Here is a 19,639-nt window from a genome sequence, read left to right on the forward strand (position 1 = left end):
TACATCGCAATCGGAAAGTATTCATACCCCTTTACTTTTTCCACATTGTGTTGCGTTACAGCCTTATGGATTATGGATTATATTGCTTTATTCTTCATCAATCTACACACAATACCCCAATGACAAAGCAAAAACAGGTTTTTATATTTATGTAAGTATTCAGACACTTTAATCAGTACTTTGTTGAAGCACCTTTGACAGCGATTATAGCCAAGAGTCTTCTTGGATATGAAACTACAAGCTTGGCACACCTGTATTTGGGGAGTTTTCCCCATTCTTCACTGCAGATCCTCTCAAACTCTGTCAGGTTGGATGGGGAGCGTCACTGCACAGCTATTTTCAGGTCTCTCCAGAGATGTTCGATCAGGTCACTCAAGGACAGTCAGATTTGTCCCGAAGCCACTGCTGCGTTGTCTTGGCTGTGTGCTTATGGTCGTTGTCCTGTTGGAAGATGAACCTTCACCCCAGTCTGAGGTCTTGAGGGCTCTGGAGCAGGTTTTCCATCAAGAATCTCTCTGTAATTTACTCCGTTCATCTTTTCCTCAATCCTGACCAGTCTCCCAGTCCCTGCCGCTGAAAAACACATTAGGGATGGTGCCAGGTTTCCTCCAGACGTGACACTTGGCATTCAGGGCAAAGACTTCAATCTTGGTTTCATCAAACCAGAGAATCTTGTTTCTCATGGTCTGAGTCCTTTAGGTGCCTTTTTGGCAAACTCAAAGCGCGCTGTCATGTGCCTTTTACTGAGGAGTGGCTTCAGTCTGGCCACTCTACCATAAAGTCCTGATTGGTGGAGTGCTGCAGGGATGGTTTTCCTATTGGAAGGTTCTACCATCTCTACAGAGGAACTCTGGAGCTCTGTCAGAGTGACAATAGGGTTCTTGGTCACCTCCCTGACCAAGGCCCTTCTCCCCCGATTGCTCAGTTTGGCTAGGGGCCAGATCTAGGTAGAGTCTTGGTGGTTCCAAACTTCTTCCATTTAAGAATGATGGAGGCCACTGTCTTCTTGGGGACCTTCATTGTTTCAGAAATGTCTTGCTACCCTTCCCCAGATCTGTGCCTTGACACAATCCTGTCTCGGTGCTCTAAGGACAATTCCCTTGGTTATGGCTCTGACATGCACTGTCAGCTGTGGACCTTATATAGACAGGTATGTGCATTTCGGAATCATCTCAAAGATGATTAATGCAAACAGGATGCACCTGAGCTCAATTTCGAGTCTCAGAGTAAAGGGTCTGAATACTTATGTAAATAAGGTATTTCTGTTTTTTTTGTGTGCAAAAATTCATTTATGTATGTACAGTACCAGTCAAAAGTTGACACCTACTCATTCAAGGGTTTTTCTTTATTTTTAGTATTTTCTACATTGTAGAATAATAGTGAAGACATCAAAACTATGAAATAACACATATGGAATCATGTAGTAACTAAAAAAGTGTTAAACAAATTAAAATATTTGTGTATATTTGAGATTCTTCAAAGTAGCCACCCTTTGCCTTGATGACAGCTTTGCACACTCTTGACATTCTCTCAACCAGCTTCACCTGGAATGCTTTTCCAACAATCTTGAAGGAGTTCCCACATATGCTGAGCACTTGTTGGATGGTTTTCCTTCACTCTGCGGTCCAACTTATCCCAAATCATCTCAATTGGGTTGAGGTCGGGTGATTGTGGAGGACAGGTCATCTGATGCAGCACTCCATCACTCTTCTTCTTGGTCAAATAGCCCTTACACAGCCTGGAGGTGTGTTGGGTCATTGTCCTGTTGAAAAACAAATGATAGTTCCACAAAGCACAAACCAGATGGGATGACGTATCACTGCAGAATTCTGTGGTAGTCATGCTGGCTAAGTGTGCCTTGAATTCGAAATAAATCCCAGACGGTGTCACCAGCAAAGCACCCCCACACCATCACACCTCCTCCTCCATGCTTCACTGTGGAAACTACACTTGCGTAGATAATCCGTTCACCTACTCTGCGTCTCACAAAGACGGTGGTTGGAACCAAAAATCTCAAATTTGGACTCATCAGACCAAAGGACAGATTTCCACCGGTCTAATGTCCATTGCTCGTGTTTCTTGGCCCAAGCAAGTCTCTTCTTCTTATTGGTGTCCTTTAGTGGTGGTTTCTTTGCGGCAATTCGACCATGAAGGCCTGATTCACGCAGTCTCCTCTGAACAGTTGATGTTGAGATGTGTCTGTTACTTTTATTTATTTGGGCTGCAATTTCTGAGGATGGTAATTCTAATGAACTTGTCCTCTGCAGTAGAGGTAACTCTGGACTTTCTTTCCTATGGTGGTCCTCATGAGAGCCAGTTACGTCATAGCACTTGATGGTTTTGCGACTGCACTTGAAGAAACTTCTTGAAATTTTGCGGCTTGACTGACCTTTATGTCTTAAAGTAATGATGGACTTTTGTTTCTCTTTGTTCTTGCCATAATATGGACCAGGGCTTTTACCAAATAGGGCTATCTTCTGTATACCACCCTTACCTTGTCACAACACAACTGACTGGCTCAAAGGCATTAAGGAAAGAAATTCCACAATTGTAGGCCCACCTGTTAATTGAAATGCATTACAGGTGACTACCTCATGAAGCTGGTTGAGAGATTGCCAAGAGTGTGCAAAGCTGTCATCAAAGCAAAGGGTGGCTACTTTGAATAATCTCAAATATTTTTTATTTGTTTAACACTTTCTTGGTTACTACATGTTTCTGTATGTGTTATATGTCTTCACTACTATTCTACAATGTAGAACATAGTAAAAATAAAGAAAATCTCTGGAATGACTAGGTGTTTCCAAACTTTTGACTGGTACTGTATATACATCTATTTTTTATACAAAAGCGAAAATAGTTGTTGCATATGTATTCAGCCCCTTTGTCTAGGCAAGCCTAGTTCAGGAGTAAAGTTTGGCTTAACAAAATTACATAATAAGTTATAAGGACTCACTATGTGTGAAATAATAGGGGTTGACATGTCCCCATACATACATCTGTAAGGTCCCTCAGTCAGGTATTTAATACCAAGCACATATTTAACTACAAAGACAAGGGAGCTTTTTGAAAGCCTCATAAAGAAAGGCAGTGATTGGTAGATGGGTAACAATAACAAAATTAGACAATGAATATCTCTTTAATCATGGTCAAGTTAATAATTATGATGTGGATTATGTATTAAACCACCCAGACACATAAAATATACAGTGTCCTTCTGAACAGATCTTCAGAACAGGAATTAAACTGCTCAGGGATGTCACCATGAGGCCATTGGTGATTTGAAAACAGCTACAGAATTCAATGGCTGTAACGGGAGAAAACTGAGGATGGATCAATAACCTTCTAGTGACTCCACAATAATGACCTAAATGAGAGTGAAAAGAAGAATACAAATATACAGAAAAAACATATTCCAAAACATGCATCTTGTATGCAACAAGGCATTAAAGTAATATTGCATAAAAACACAGCAAAGGAATACACTTTTTGGCCTAAATGCAAAGCCTTATGTTTGTGGCGAATCCAACAAAACACATCACTGAATAGCTGCCTCCTTATTTTCAAGCATGCATCACGATATGGGTACGCTTGACATGGGAAAACACTGGGGGAGTTATTAGGATAAAAATGAACGTAATGGAGCTAAGCACAGTCAATATACTAGAGGAACCTTTCAGCAGGACAATAACCTACAACACAAGGCCAAATCTACACTGGAGTTGCTTACCAAGGACACTGTAAATGTTCCCGAGTGGAAAAGTAAGTCTTGACTTAAATCTCCTTGAAAATCTGTCGCAAGACTTGAGCATTGCCGTCTAGCCATGATCCCCAACATCTTGACAGAGCTTGAATAGTTTTTTAAATTATATTTTACAATCTAGGTGTGCAAATGTCCTATAGACTTATCCAAGAGGACTCACAGCTGTAATCAATGCCAAAGGTGTTTCTAACATGTATTGACTCAGGGAGCTGAATACTTATGCAATGACAATATTTTAGTTATTTCATTATATATATATATACAGTTGAAGTCGGAAGTTTACATACACATTAGCCAAATCAATTTAAACTCAGTTTTTCACAATTCCTGACATTTAATCCTTGTAAAAATCCCCTGTGTTAGGACAGTTAAGATCACCACGTTATTTGAAGAATGTGAAATGTCAGAATAATAGTAGAGAGAATTATTTATTTCAGCTTTTATTTCTTTCATCACATTCCCAGTGGGTCAGAAGTTTACATACAGTCAATTAGTATTTGGTAGCATTGCCTTTAAATTGTTAAACTTGGGTCAAATGTTTCGGGTAGCCTACCACAAGCTTCCCACAATACGTTGGGTGAATTTTGGCCCATTCCTCCTGACAGAGCTGGTGTAACTGAGTCAGGTGTGTAGGCCTCCTTGCTCGCACACGCTTTTTCAGTTCTGCCCACAAATTTTCTATAGGATTGAGGTCAGGGCTTTGTGATGGCCAATCCAGTACCTTGATTTTGTTGTCCTTAAGCCATTTTGCCACAACTTTGGAAGTATGCTTGGGGTCATTGTCCATTTGGAAGACACATTTGCGACCAAGCTTTAACTTCCTGACTGTTGCTTCAATATATCCACATCATTTTCCTCACTCATGATGCCATTTATTTTGGGAAGTGCACCAGTCTCTCCTGCAGCAAAGCACCCCCACAACATGATACTGCCACCCCCGTGCTTCACGGTTGGGATGGTGTTCTTCGGCTGGCAAGCGTCCCCCTTTTTCCTCCAAACATAACGATGGTCATTATGGCCAAAACAGTTCTATTTTTGTTTCATCAGACCAGAGGACATTTCTCCAAAAAGTACGATATTTGTCTAATATGCAGTTGCAAACAGTAGTCTGGCTTTTTTATAGCGGTTTTGGAGCAGTGTCTTCTTCCTTGCTGAGCGGCCTTTCAGGTTATGTCGACATAGGACTCGTTTTACTGTGGATATAGATACTTTTGTACCTGTTTTCTCCAGCATCTTCACAAGATCCTTTGCTGTTGTTCTGGGAAGGATTTGCACTTTTCGCACCAAAGTACGTTCATCTTTAGCAGACAGAACACATCTCCTTCCTGAGCGGTATGACGGCTGCGTGGTCCCGTGTTTATACTTGCGTACTATTGTTTGTACAGATAAACGTGGTACCTTCAGGTATTTGGAAATTGCTCCAAAGGATGAACCAGACTTGTGGAGGTCTCCAATTTTTTCTGAGGTCTTGACTGAATTCTTTTGATTTCCCCATGATGTCAAGCAAAAAGGCACTGAGTTTGAAGGTGGGCCTTGAAATACATCCACAGGTACGCCTCCAATTGACTCAAATTATGTCAATTAGCCTATCAGAAGCTTCTAAAGCCATGACATCATTTTCTGGAATTTTCCAAGTAAGCTTCTGACACACTGGAATTGTGATACAGTGAAAAAATCTGTCAAGCACAAAGTAGATGTCCTAACCGACTTGCCAAATCTATAGTTTATTAACAATACATTTGTTGAGTGGTTGAAAAACAAGTTTTAATGACTACAACCTAAGTGTTTGTAAACTTCCGACTTCAACTGTATATACACTGCTCAAAAAAATAAAGGGAACACTTAAACAACACAATGTAACTCCAAGTCAATCACACTTCTGTGAAATCAAAATGTCCTCTTAGGAAGCAACACTGTTTGACAATAAATTTCACATGCTGTTATGTAAATGGAATAGACAACAGGTGGAGATTATAGGCAATTAGCAAGACACCCCCAATAAAGGAGTGGTTCTGCAGGTGGTGACCACAGACCACTTCTCAGTTCCTATGCTTCCTGGCTGATGTTTTGGTCACTTTTGAATGCTGGCGGTGCTTTCACTCTAGTGGTAGCATGAGACGGAGTCTACAACCCACACAAGTGGCTCAGGTAGTGCAGCTCATCCAGGATGGCACATCAATGCGAGCTGTGTCAAGAAGGTTTGCTGTGTCTGTCAGCGTAGTGTCCAGAGCATGGAGGCGCTACCAGGAGACAGGCCAGTACATCAGGAGACGTGGAGGAGGCCGTAGGAGGGCAACAACCCAGCAGCAGGACCACTACCTCCGCCTTTGTGCAAGAAGGAGCAGAAGGAGCACTGCCAGAGCCCTGCAAAATGACCTCCAGCAGGCCACAAATGTGCATGTGTCTGCTCAAACGGTCAGAAACAGACTCCATGAGGGTGGATGAGGGCCCGACGTCGACAGGTGGGGATTGTGCTTACAGCCCAACACCGTGCAGGACATTTGGCATTTGTCAGAGAACACCAAGATTGGCAAATTCGCCACTGGCACCCTGTGCTCTTCACAGATGAAAGCAGGTTCACACTGAGCACATGTGACAGACGTGACAGTCTGGAGACGCCGTGGAGAACGTTCTGCTGCCTGCAACATCCTCCAGCATGACCGGTTTGGCGGTGGGTCAGTCATGGTGTGGGGTGGCATTTCTTTGGGGGGCCGCACAGCCCTCCATGGGCTCGCCAGAGGTAGCCTGACTGCCATTAGTTACCGAGATGAGATCCTCAGACCCCTTGTGAGACCATATGCTGGTGCGGTTGGCCCTGGGTTCCTCCTAATGCAAGACAATGCTAGACCTCATGTGGCTGGAGTGTGTCAGCAGTTCCTGAAAGAGGAAGGCATTGATGCTATGGACTGGCCCGCCCGTTCCCCAGACCTGAATCCAATTGAGCACATCTGGGACATCATGTCTCGCTCCATCCACCACCACAGACTGTCCAGGAGTTGGCGGATGCTTTAGTCCCGGTCTGGGAGGAGATCCCTCAGGAGACCATCCTCTACCTCATCAGGAGCATGCCCAGGTGTTGTAGGGAGGTCATACAGGCACGTGGAGGCCACACACACTACTGAGCCTCATTTTGACTTGTTTTAAGGACATTACATCAAAGTTGGATCAGCCTGTAGTGTGGTTTTCCACTTTAATTTTGAGTGTGACTCCAAATCCAGACCTCCATGGGTTGATACATTTGATTTCCATTGATCATTTTTGTGTGATTTTGTTGTCAGCACATTCAACTATGTAAAGAAAAATGTATTTAATAAGAATAGTTAGGATCTAGGATGTGTTATTTTAGTGTTCCCTTTATTTTTTTGAGCAGTGTATATATAAATATAAATCGAATTTTTCTTCCCCAAACATACAATTAAATACATTTTAATCCTACTTTGTAACACAATAAAATGTGAAGAAATCCAATAGATGGTGGGCCGAAGCCGAAACCGTGAAGTTAATCGATCCCTGTTGAGGGAGGAGCAGAGTTCTTGTATATGACAGTAAAGCATTCTTATGATGACAAAAATGTGTTGGCACCTTCAATTCTTGCACATTTTCATCATAAAAAGTATATTTCAACACTATCTGCTCAGGCAAATTTGCGAAACTGCTAACCTTGGAACCAATCAACTGCTATACCTAGAACCAATCAGAACTCTCTGTAGCTGTGGGTTTAAAGAAACATTATTTTATTTAACCAGTTATGTCAGTTAAGAACAAATTCATTATTTACCCCGGCCAAACCCGGATGATGCTGAGCCAATTGTGAACCGCCCTATGAGACTCCCAATCACCGCCGGTTGTGATACAGCCTGGAATTGAACCGGGGTCTGTAGTGATGCCTCTAGCACTGAGATGCAGTGCCTTAGACCACTGCGCCACTCAGGAGCCCCCTACTCAATCATACACTTTGCATAGAAACCCATATAAAAGCATGTAGATGTGTGTGTGTCATGTATGCTAGAATGGAGGTTTAAAAATGACAGCTGCATACAGTGCATTTGGAAAGTATTCAGACCCCTTCCTTTTTCACCGTTTTGTTGCGTTACAGCCTTATTCTAAAATGTATTAAATAAAAAAGAATCCTCATCAATCTACCAACAATACCCCATAATGACAAAGCGGAAACAAGTTTTTTGACATCTTTGCAAATGTATTAAAAATTAAAAATGTATTCAGACCCTTTAAACCAAGCCATGAGGTTGAAGGAATTGTCTGTAGAGCTCCGAGACAGGACTGTGTTGAGGCACAGATCTGGGAAAGGGTATCAAAAAATGTCTGTAGCATTGAAGGTCCCGAAGAACACAGGGGCATACATCATTCTTAAATGGAAGTTTAGAACCACCAAGACTCTTCTTAGAGCTTGCCACCCGGCCAAACTGAGTAATCGTGGAAGAAGGGCAGAGCTCCAGAGTTCCTCTGTGGAGATGGGAGAACCTTCCAGAAGGACAACCATCTCTGCAGGAGCAACAACATCTCAGGCGCGAAATGGTAGGCCACACAAACTCACAGAACGGGACCGCCGAGTTCTGAAACGAGTAGCGAGTAAAAATCGTTTGTCCTCGATATGCAAAACTCACTCTGAGTTCCAAACTGCCTCTGGAAGCAACGTCAGTACAATAACTGTTCGTCGGGAGCGTCATGAAATGGGTCTCCATGGCCGGGCAGCAGCACACAAGCCTAAGATCACCAATGCACAATGCCAAGCGTTGGCTAGAGTAGTGTAAAGCTCGCCATCATTGGACTCTGGAATGGTGAAAATGCGTTCTCTGGAGTGACGAATCACGCTTCACCATCTGGCTGTCCAATGGATGAATCTGGTTTTGGCGGATGCCTGGAGAACGCTACCTGCCCCAATACATAGTGTTTACTGTAAAGTTTGGTGAAGTGGGAATAATGGTCTGGGGCTGCTTTTCATGATTTGGGCTAGGTCCCTTAGTTCCAGTGAAGGGAAATCTTAATGCTACAGCATACAAAGACATTCTAGATGATTCTGTGCTTCCAACTTTGTGGCAACAGTTTGAGGAAGGCCCTTTCCTGTTTCAGCATGACAATGCCACCGTGCACAAAGTGAGGTCCATACAGAAATTGCACAGAGCCCTGACCTCAAACCCATCAAACACCTTTGGGATGAATTGGAACGCTGACTGCGAGCCAGGCCTAATCGCCCAACATCAGTGCCCAACCTCACTAATGCTCCTGTGGCTGAATGGAAGCAAGTCCCCACAGCAATGTTCCAACATATTGTTTCATGTGAGACAAAAATAAAAAAGTGAATCAAATAAATCATCACAGCAAAGGAATGTAGTTTGTGAGCTTGAAAATGAACATCCTGACAGTCTGAGGCAGGGTGCTCTGCAATCCTCTGACTCTATCTATTGACAAGGATAATAATGTGTCATTTTTTATTTGTCAGTATGACTGAAATGGGTCCTGCCTTGATGACTGTATTAGATTTACACTACTTGTCTTATAGATTTTTGTAGTCTTAAATTATTACTTGAAATAAACTGTTAGCTAAAATGTTCCTTTTTCCCGGAATGACATGCTAGCTAGTGATAAAGCTATCTGCTCCTGCTAGCAAGCGACAGTTCTACTTGTTGTAACTAGCTAGCTAACTAGTAAGCTAGCTACATTATTAAGGTTGCAGTGTTCTACGTTGGGAGTAATTGTACAGCTTGCATTGATGGTATCACGTTTCTTCTGGTATACTTTACCTGATAGCAGTTTGTCGAACGAAGAACTATCTCGAGATGCCAGCAGCTGTCTACTTACTGTACCTTAGATACAGATAATGTGATTGGCAGACGTGATCAGCAGAGATAGTACCATATATAGTACAGACTTTTGATTGGTTCACAGTTTAGTACTCTACGGCGTTAGCATGTCCAACTTGCAGACATAATAATAAGTATTTTGAAACAAATTGCAAGGATTGACATTTCCAACAAAAGACAGAGATCGATCATCTCGAAAACTAAAGCATATAGCTTGCTACGGCCCACCACCTACAAGGGGTCTGAATACTTTTGCAAGGCACCGTAAAATTGAAATGTTGCTACATTTGCGGATAGAATTCTAATTTACTCAACCTTTTAAGTATTTTTATGTGACCTTATCTTAATTTTGGGCTTTTATACGTTATACATACTTTATAAATGTTTTGAGTGTTGTTGATATATATAAAATTGTTGATATATTTCTTTTAACATCCAGTGTTGTATGCTTATTCTTTTACCAATGATATGTTCTAGGCCAGTGGTGGGCAATGATTTTTGCTTGATGGCCACATTGGGATTTCCCAAATTCAGAGGGACAATTTTTTGGCGACCAATTTCTTAGTCAAAAGCAATTTGCAGCCTAGAAAAAAGGGCAGTTACTTGAAAACATATGGGTCCATTATAATTTCTACATACTTTATATCTAGTGTTAGACGTTCAAGAGTGGCCTCTAGTGTTTTGCTAACCCAAAATAATCACCCATCGCCCCCAAATAAAGTATTTACTCAAACCTCCCCCGTATGTTGCCCACCACTGTTCTAGGCTATTTGGAGACCCTTAAGGAGCATCTACCAATGGCATGTCCGTCTTTTTGTGAGAAATTACACTGGTCACGCAAAACATTTATAAAAGTACTTATAAAGTATAAATAGCCCACACTTTAGATGAGGCCATGCAACAACACCTAACTAATGACTATTAAATAGTTTACAAGGACCTAGAATTAAATCTTATGAATGGAGTAATGATGAAGAAATTATGAATAAACAATTTACAAATCCAAAATAAATGCTTTATTACATGGAGTTATTATAAAGTGCTACCCAATGTTCTTCATGGATGAGTCATTTTTACATTTTAGCCATTTAGCAGATGCTCTTATCCAGAGCGACTTACAGGAGCTATTAGGGTTAAGTGACTAGCTCAAGGGCACATTGACAGATTTTTCACCTTGTCGGCTCGGGGATTCAAACCAGTGCCCTTTCAGTTACTGGCCCAACGCTCTTAACCGCTAGGCTACCTGCCGCGTTATATGCAGTATGATAAGGTTAACAAATTAAGGCCAAGTATTGCCTATATCTGGTCCTAGTCAGTGATCTTTATCGTTTGTGGTTGGGTGACATTTAATATAATGGTGAGCTGTAGGATTTTTTTAAACATTTTGTAGGTTTTCTCATCTTAGATGTGCTACTGTCAAATCACAATTAATCAATTCACATTTACTAAGAATTGACATTGAAATTGTATATATTTTATTGGCAGCCTGACAACCTGCATCCATGAGAATACATTGCGACTCTCTAGTCAACTTACATCTCAGTGCAGAGAGAGAGAGAGAGAGAGAGAGAGAGAGAGAGAGAGAGAGAGAGAGAGAGAGAGAGGAGAGAGAGAGAGAGAGAGGAGAGAGAGAGAGAGAGAGGAGAGAGAGAGGAGAGAGAGGAGAGAGGAGAGAGAGGAGAGAGAGAGAGGGGAGAGAGAGAGAGAGAGAGAGAGAGAGAGAGAGAGAGGAGAGAGAGAGAGAGGAGAGAGAGAGAGAGAGAGAGAGAGAGAGAGAGAGAGAGAGAGAGAGAGAGGAGAGAGAGAGAGAGGAGAGAGAGAGAGAGAGTAGGACGAGAGGAGAGAGAGAGAGAGAGAGAGAGAGAGAGAGAGAGAGAGAGAGAGAGAACTAAAGAAAGACAGAAACAGAGACAGATGGACAGTGTCCAACACTGATAGTTGGGAGCTGGCAGACACCTCCGTCTGCTAGCCGAAGAGACTCACCTCTGATAATATAAACCTGGCCACCTATCAAGTGTTTCAGGCAACAGAACAGCCCATCTGACAACAAGGGTTGGTAAGCAGTGAGGGAAACAATGGACCAAGATGTCAATAGTTGGGGTGAGAGAGTTCAGGAGCAGACAGAACAAAGAGAGAGAAAGTGGGAACACAAAACAACAGCAGGAGAGAGAAACAGGGTCAGAAGGTCATCAGTATCACACAAACTTGCTGGAGCCTCTGGTCATTTCGGGGAGTTGGAAGGGAGATGAAGGGTAAAGGGGGTAAAAACAGGGGGAAGGTTTGCAGCATGGTAGTGCTCAGACAGCTTCATACAGCCTACATATTTGATAATTTCCTGAAATTAAAGAGGTACATGAACTAAATATTTTCAATTGTGACATAATAATAATAATAATAATAAAACAATAGGAAATGTCCATTTTCAGGGGTGGGGGGTCCCTCGATGACATGATCTTGCAAGGAATTTGATGGATGTGACCCCAAGACACGCTAACCTGAGATGTAGGTAATATTATTGTCAAACTCAAGTTCATTCTTTTTGACATGAATCAAAAAGAACGATAACTTATACAGTATGTTCTTCAAAAACAGCTTTAACCCTGAATGCGAAGGCAGGGATATTGGTTTTGTCCGAATAACCGTACTTGGGTTCTAAATACTAGGCATTTTGGGTACGCAAAAATAGAAAGCTTTAAGTTATGTAAAATTTTCTAAATGTTGTATGCTTTAAAAGCCAGAATGTCTTACTAATTTTGTCTTTTCATCCAGTAGAATGAACGAATAGCGGGAATCAACCGCATTATTTTATCTAACGTTTATTTATTCAGTGGAACCCATTGAGACCAGGGTCTCATTTCCAATTGTGCCCTGAAGACAACAATTCAACAATATCAATGGATATTTCCAATGAAATACAAATAAAACAATTTACAAATTCAGTTACCACAATTTCAACAATACATACACATTTTTTATACTCAATCAAAACAATTACAACCCTCATTTAACACATTCATCACCAGAGTCCTAAACTGCTGAGGCACCAGGGTATCAAGAGCCTTATAGGCCATTCCAAAACTTTTCCTAGCTCCGTGGAGACTAGTGGGACTTCAAGAGTTAATCAACCCTGTAAACGTGCTTGGTGCCTCGTATTTGTATACCTTAAAAGTGAGGCAAGATAAGCTGGAAGCTTGTGCAGCAGAGCTTCGTAAACAAAAAAGGGATTCATGAAGTGATCTTCCGACCATCTGATACAGGATGCAAGAATGTGTCCTAAACCTGTAAACCTGTCACTTGTGATAGAGTGAAGAGCGCTGTGGTGAACGGCATCTGAGGGTTTTAGAGTAGTGGCTGCTGCATTCTGATAGATGGTGTCACCATAGTTGAGAACTGGCAGGACGGTTGGCTGTACAATCTGCTTCCTGGTGTTAAGGGAAAGGCATGATCCATAAAAAAAAAGCTAACTTTAAATCCGTATGTTTTTTTAAAGTTAAATCTTTGTCAATCCAAATGCCCTGGGCCCGACTTCCCAAAAGCTTCTTAATGCTACGTGCATCGTTAGAACCTTTGTAGGAGCATCGTTAAAATCTTCCAGCTGTTTCCTAAAACCACCTGTGGTAACTTTACAAGGATTATCCACACCCGTTTCAATGTTTTAGTGCCTTTACTTGCAAACTACAAAATTAAAGGGTACAGCCATGTACAAACAGTAGAAAACAGGAGTGCGATATACGCGACTCAACATGAGGTCGAGTCCCATTAATGCTGTGCCAAATCTGGGTGGTGACATCACAGGCATATAAAGGTCACGGTCAACACCAATGTCTGTAATAACCATACTCCCGTGAATAGTAATTTTTACCTCGACTATCCGGCGCCCCCGCACATTGACTCTGTACCGGTACCCCCTGTATATAGTCTCGTTATTGTTATTTTACTGTTGCTCTTTAACTACTTGTTCTTTTTATCTCTTACTCATATTTTTTAAACAGCATTCTTGGTTAGGGGCTTTTAAGTAAGCATTTCACTGTAAGGTATACACCTATTGTATTCGGCGCATGTGACTAATACCATTTGATTTGATTTGATAGTAATAATACTATACTGCAGTTATGTACACCACCTATTCAGTAGGAATTATTTATATAGCGTCCACACTATAACACCAAAGTTACTAAAGTTGCTCTTCAAAATGTTTGTTACTTAACTGGCTCAGACCACTCTTAAAATAGCTAAGAAAGTCGTTAGATGCCCTTCCTTTACACACAAGATCTCCGCTAAACACAAAATCTAAATGTTTGTCTTTCTGTGACCGCTGATAACTTCAGAACGAATGTTACAGTAACATATTAGCATCCACAGTTTTTGTGCAAGGAAAGTCATACCATATAAAAAACCTGTGAGCTGTTGGCTAGACAACACATGCCAAGACGAGAGTAGGCACATTTACTATTTAACGCAACAATTTTTTGTAACAAAACTAGCGTTAGAGATGAAAATGTGATGGAAAAACTTTGAAATGTAAATTTTTTTGCGGGATATTAAAACGTAGGCGAAAATGTACATTTTGTGTGCACTACCTCATCACGCACTGATTTTTATCTGCAACAAGTTTGTTGGTGGAAACACAAAATATGCAGATTTTAGAATATATGGAAAACTAGCCACAAACTTGCCCATTCTTTGCATAACAAGTGAAGACGCTTCAAAAGAAAACCGCGATGAGTGTATTAAAAGATAAATACATAGACCGAATATACAAAACATTAAGAACATCTGCTCTTTCCTTGACTTTTCCACATTTTGTTACGTTACAGCCTTATTCTAAAATTGATCAACTTAAATACAAATCCTCATCAATCTACACACAATACCACATATTGACAAAGCGAAAACAGGTTTTTAGAAATGTTTGTACATTTATTACATATAAAATAAGAAATACATTATTTAAATAAGTATTCAGACCCTTTGCTATGAGACTCAAAATTGAGCTCAGGTGCATCCTGTTTCCATTAATCATCCTTGAGATGTTTCTACAACTTGATTGGAGTCCACCTGTGGAAAATTCAATTGATTGGACATGATTCGGAAAGGCACACACCTGTCTATAAAAGGTCCCACAGTTGACAGTGCATGTCAGAGCAAAAACAAGCCATGAGATTGAAAGAATTGTCCTTAGAGCTCCAAGACAGGATTATGTCGAGGCACACATTTCTGCAGCATTGAAGGTCCCTAAGAACACAGTAGACTCCATCATTCTTAAATGGAAGAAGTTTGGAACCACCAAGACTCTAACTAGAGCTGGCCCGCCCAACCAAACTGAGCAATCGGGGGAGAAGGGCCTTGGTCATGGAGGTGACCAAGAACCCGATGGTCACTGACAGAGCTCCAGAGTTCTTCTGTGGAGATTGGAGAAACTTCCATCTCTGCAGCACTCCACCAATCAGGCCTTTATGGTAGAGTGGCCAGACGGAAGCCACTCCTCGGTAAAAGGCACATGATAGCTTGCTTGAGTTTGCCCAAAAGGTACCTAAAGGACTCTTAGACCATGAGAAACAAGATTCTCTGACCTGATGAAATCAAGATTGAAACTTTGGTCTGAATGCCAAGAGTCACGTCTGGAGGAAACTTGGCACCATCCTTGTGGTGTAGACTGATGAGGAAAAATTATTTTAGAATAAGGCTGTAACGTAACAAAATGTTGAAAAGGTCAAGGGGTCTAAATACTTTCCCGAATGTATTGTATGTAGCCAGGCGAATCCAGGTGAAAGCTATGAACCCTTATTGATGTCACTTGTTAAATCCACTTCAATGAGTGTAGATGAAGGGGAGGAGACAGGTTAAAGGATTTTTAACTGAATATTGGGAAGGTGTTCGTACTGTTTGGTTTACTCAGTGTATTTGAAGGATATTGAAATCAGTTTCATGTTAATTCATTTTATTGAGTTTTATTTATCTATTTGTACGCTACTGTCACATTTTTGGCTCAAAATATTTCATGAGGTGTAATGTATGCAATGATGCCACACCTTGATTTAGTTCATTATTGTAGGGCAAGCATTAAAATAAACCGCCTCAATATTTGTAGCCATAGGTGATTATATCTCTATAGGAGCTGATTCGTCGTCAGTATTGTGGCATAATTCTAATGTTAAGGTAAGATTGGAAAGGTAGAACACTGATCAGAGAGCAGCCCTGCCTTTCTTTCGATCCTATCAGTATCGACACATGCCTCAACAACGCACTTATCAAACGTTCTCTCTGCGTGTTGTTTTGGGAAATGCATATTACATCTTCGGCAGTTGTAGGAAAGATGCATCGTTAAAACACTCTAAGCCTAAGTTCCATCGCTATCGGGAAACCGGGACAAGATATTTTTAGGCGGGAACTCAATCCACGAGAGAACCATCCAATGAATAAATGTGTAATCCATTGGAGACATTTTTGCCTGAATAAGAGAACAACATAAGTCCTCGTAAGTCCTCAACTGGCAGCTTCATTAAATAGTACCCGCAAAACACCAGTCTCAACGTCAACAGTGAAGAGAAGACTTTGGGATGCTGGCCTTCTAGGTCGCGTACACAGATTTGTAGATGTTATCGCAGGTGCAGCTAAATGCTTGTGTTTCTAGCTCCAAAAGTGTAGTAATACCTAGCTCTGTCTGCCCTACGTACACTCACCTACGCTGTCTAGACTGCCTCATAAATTACTGCTGTTGTCACGTTTTCATGCATAATTCATTAAGTGTTTCAATAGCAGGATACCCCTCAGATAAAAAATCAACACGCATGGCTCTAGGTTACACCTATCTAAACATATTTTACATTGTTTTGCGAAATCAGCCATAATATCACTCACTATAATCCGAGTGTTCATTTTCGGAAGTGTGTAATCTAATTTGTAAACATTTCAACTGTATTAATAATAAAAAATCTACACGCTGGGCTCAAGATTACACCTATCTAAACATACTTTAGATTGTTTGTGAGATCGGACATAACATCACTCACTATAATCCGAGTGTTCATTTTCAAGATTGTGTAATCTAATTTGTAAACACGTGTATTAATAATACAACTGTATTAATAATAACAAATACAATTATCTTTCTTCTGTTTCTTGTGATGTACGTGTCAAAACAGAGCATTAAATCTTCAACAAAGCTTTTGCATTCTAAAAAATTCAACGGTAAGACAATATATTCCATTTAGCACATTTCAGCCATTACCAGGGTGTGTTTGACAGGTCATTACAATCCAGAGGCGAAAAGAAACGCACACCTATTTAGGCGAGGTGCTGGCTAGCGGAGTGAAACACTTAAAAAATAAAAGAGAGCGTGAGAGCACTCTAGGAGCTCAGATGCAAAAATATTTATGTCCAACGTTTTGGCAGACAAGCTGTCTTCATCAGGCTATAATGACAGGTCATTACAAACAACTCCACGGTCATACTGTTAACGGGGGAAAAATTAAAGGCACAAGCAAGAGTACGAAAGTGTCACAGGAGTAAAATTAAAGCAATCAATCCAGCGAGATGTAAGTGACAAGTGGATTTTGCACCCCTCAAACACAGGAAATAGATGGCTGATAAAGTCAGATCCTCAGGTGGCCAGGGCATGCGCGTTGCTCATAATATTGTTGTATATCGACTCGGAAGTTTTAAAATTGATAAATTAGGGGCAGCAAAAAGGGAAAGTCAATTTAACCAACCATGGAAGTAGAGTTGAAGTCGGAAGATTACATACACATAGGTTGGAGTCATTAAAAGTTGTTTTTCAACCACTCCATAAATGTCTTGTTAACAAACTACAGTTTTGGCAAGTCGGTTAGGACATCTACTTTGTGCATTACACAAGTCATTTTTCCAACAATTGTTTACAGACAGATTATTTCACTTATAATTCCCTGTATCATAATTCAAGTTGGTCAGAAGTTTACATACACTAAGTTGACTGTGCCTTTAAACAACTTGGAAAATTCCAGAAAATGATGTCATGGCTTTAGAAGCTTCTGATAGGCTAATTGAAATCATTTGAGTCAATTGGAGGTGTACCTGTGGATGTATTTCTTGGCCTACCTTCAAACTCAGTGCCTCTTTGCTTGACATCATGGCAAAATCAAAAGAAATCAGACAAGACTTCAGAAAAAAATTGTAGACCTCCACAGGTCTGGTTCATCCTTGGGAGAAATTTCCAAAAGTCTGAAGGTACCAGGTTCATCTGTCCAAACAATTGTATGCAAGTATAAACACCATGGGACCATGCAGCCTTCATATCGCCCAGGAAGGAGATGTGTTCTGTCTCCTAGAGAGGAAAAGTGCGAAAAGTGCAAATCAATCCCAGAACAACAGCAAAGGACCTTGTGAAGATGCTGGAGGAAACAGGTACGAAAGTATCTATATCCACAGTAAAACGAGTTCTATATCAACATAACCTGAAAGACCGCCGCAAGGAAGAAGCCACTGCTCCAAAACCGCCATAAAAAAGCCAGAATACGGTTTGCTACTGCACATGGGGATAAAGATCGTACTTTTTGGAGAAATGTCCTCTGGTCTGATGAAACAGAAATAGAACGGTTTGGCCATAATAACCATCATTATGTTTGGAGGAAAAACGGGGACGCTTGCCAGCCGAAGAACACCATCCCAACCGTGAAGGACGGGGGTGGCAGCATCATGTTGTGGGGGTTCTTTGCTGCAGGAGGGACTAGTGCACATCACAAAATAGATGGCATCATGAGTGAGGAAAATTATGTGGATATATTGAAGCAACATCTCAAGACATCAGTCAGGAAGTTAAAGCTTGGTCGCAGATGGGTCTTCCAAATGGACAATGACCCCAAGCATACTTCCAAAGTTGTGGCAAAATGGCTTAAGGACAACAAAGTCAAGGTATTGGAGTGGCCATCACAAAGCTCTGACCTCAATCCAACAGAACATTTCTGGGCAAAACTGAAAAAGCGTGTGTGAGCACGGAGGCCTACAAACCTGACTCAGTTACACAAGCTCTGTCAGGAGGAATGGGCCAAAATTCACCCCTTATTGTGGGGAGCTTGTGGAAGGCTACCTGAAACGTTTGAACCAAGTTAAACAATTTAAAGGCAATGCTACCAAATACTACTTGAGTGTATGTAAACTTCTTACCCACTGGGACTGTGCTGAAATAAATAAATCTCTCTACAATTATTCTGACATTTCACATTCTTCAAATAAAGTGGTGATCCTAACTGACCTAAAACAGGGCATTTTTACTAGGATTAAATGTCAGTAATTGTGAAAAACCGAGTTTAAATTGATTTGGCTAAGGTGTATGTAAACTTCCGACTTCAACTGTATGTAGATATAATATAAATCAAAAACCAGAATATTTAAAAAAAAAGGTGTGTGCTTGAGCTAATCGTAATAATTATCCTAATAAATTGGTTCCTCAAAGCGTAGACTTCTGACTTCAGTTTTATTTCAGTATACATGGCAGCTAAAATCTAAATTGCTTATACAATTCCATATATACTGCTGATGACAATGGTGTTATGTGTCAACGGACCTTTAATTTATAGTCAATCCACATGGTTGGGAATTTTATTTTGGATCATTTTGATAATTACTTTAGATGATTATGGTATGCACGTGACAATTAGTTCACGCGTGGTGTAAGAAGGTGCTATATCTGCCTTGTAAGGTGGGATGAGGGCCATACCTATAAATGCTGTTTCTGATTGAAAAATAACCTACACACTGAGGAATGCTGTAAGGTCGAAACGTCGGTGTATGCTATCCTGGTGCAGTAAAAAGTCAGCTTTATGCAACATCTTTTTGAGTGTGGACCCATCACACTTTTTTTTGGCGTAAATCAACAGTTGCACAGAAATGTATGATCTTGACAAACACATATTACTGCTAGTTACAAGAAAATTCCTCATTCAATGTTGCTTCACTTGATCTATCCAGTGCTACTCTGGTCCTTCAAGTGACCGAGACCAGATCTGAAAGCAAGGACTCTCATTATCGTTAAATGAAACCTGGACTCAGGTGACACTGACTATTATTGACAAAGTGT

The 19,639-nt window shown here is 40.9% G+C and overlaps 1 protein-coding gene across 5 annotated transcripts in view; it reads right to left on the minus strand.

The window, feature by feature from the left end:
- The window catches only part of syt14a (synaptotagmin XIVa), a 157,287-nt gene that overhangs the window by 12,993 nt on the left and 124,655 nt on the right, over window positions 1-19,639 (minus strand). For 2 of the 5 annotated variants that reach the window (XM_055899161.1, XM_055899160.1), the window contains exon 9: window positions 11,566-11,622. The exons of the other annotated variants lie outside the window; for them this stretch is intronic. In XM_055899161.1, coding sequence (XP_055755136.1) covers window positions 11,566-11,622 — 57 coding nt within the window. The remainder of the gene's footprint in view (window positions 1-11,565; window positions 11,623-19,639) is intronic. 5 annotated transcript variants of the gene reach the window in all.

This window comes from Salvelinus fontinalis, chromosome 35 (assembly GCF_029448725.1).
Source record: "Salvelinus fontinalis isolate EN_2023a chromosome 35, ASM2944872v1, whole genome shotgun sequence".
Classification (NCBI taxonomy): domain Eukaryota; kingdom Metazoa; phylum Chordata; class Actinopteri; order Salmoniformes; family Salmonidae; genus Salvelinus; species Salvelinus fontinalis.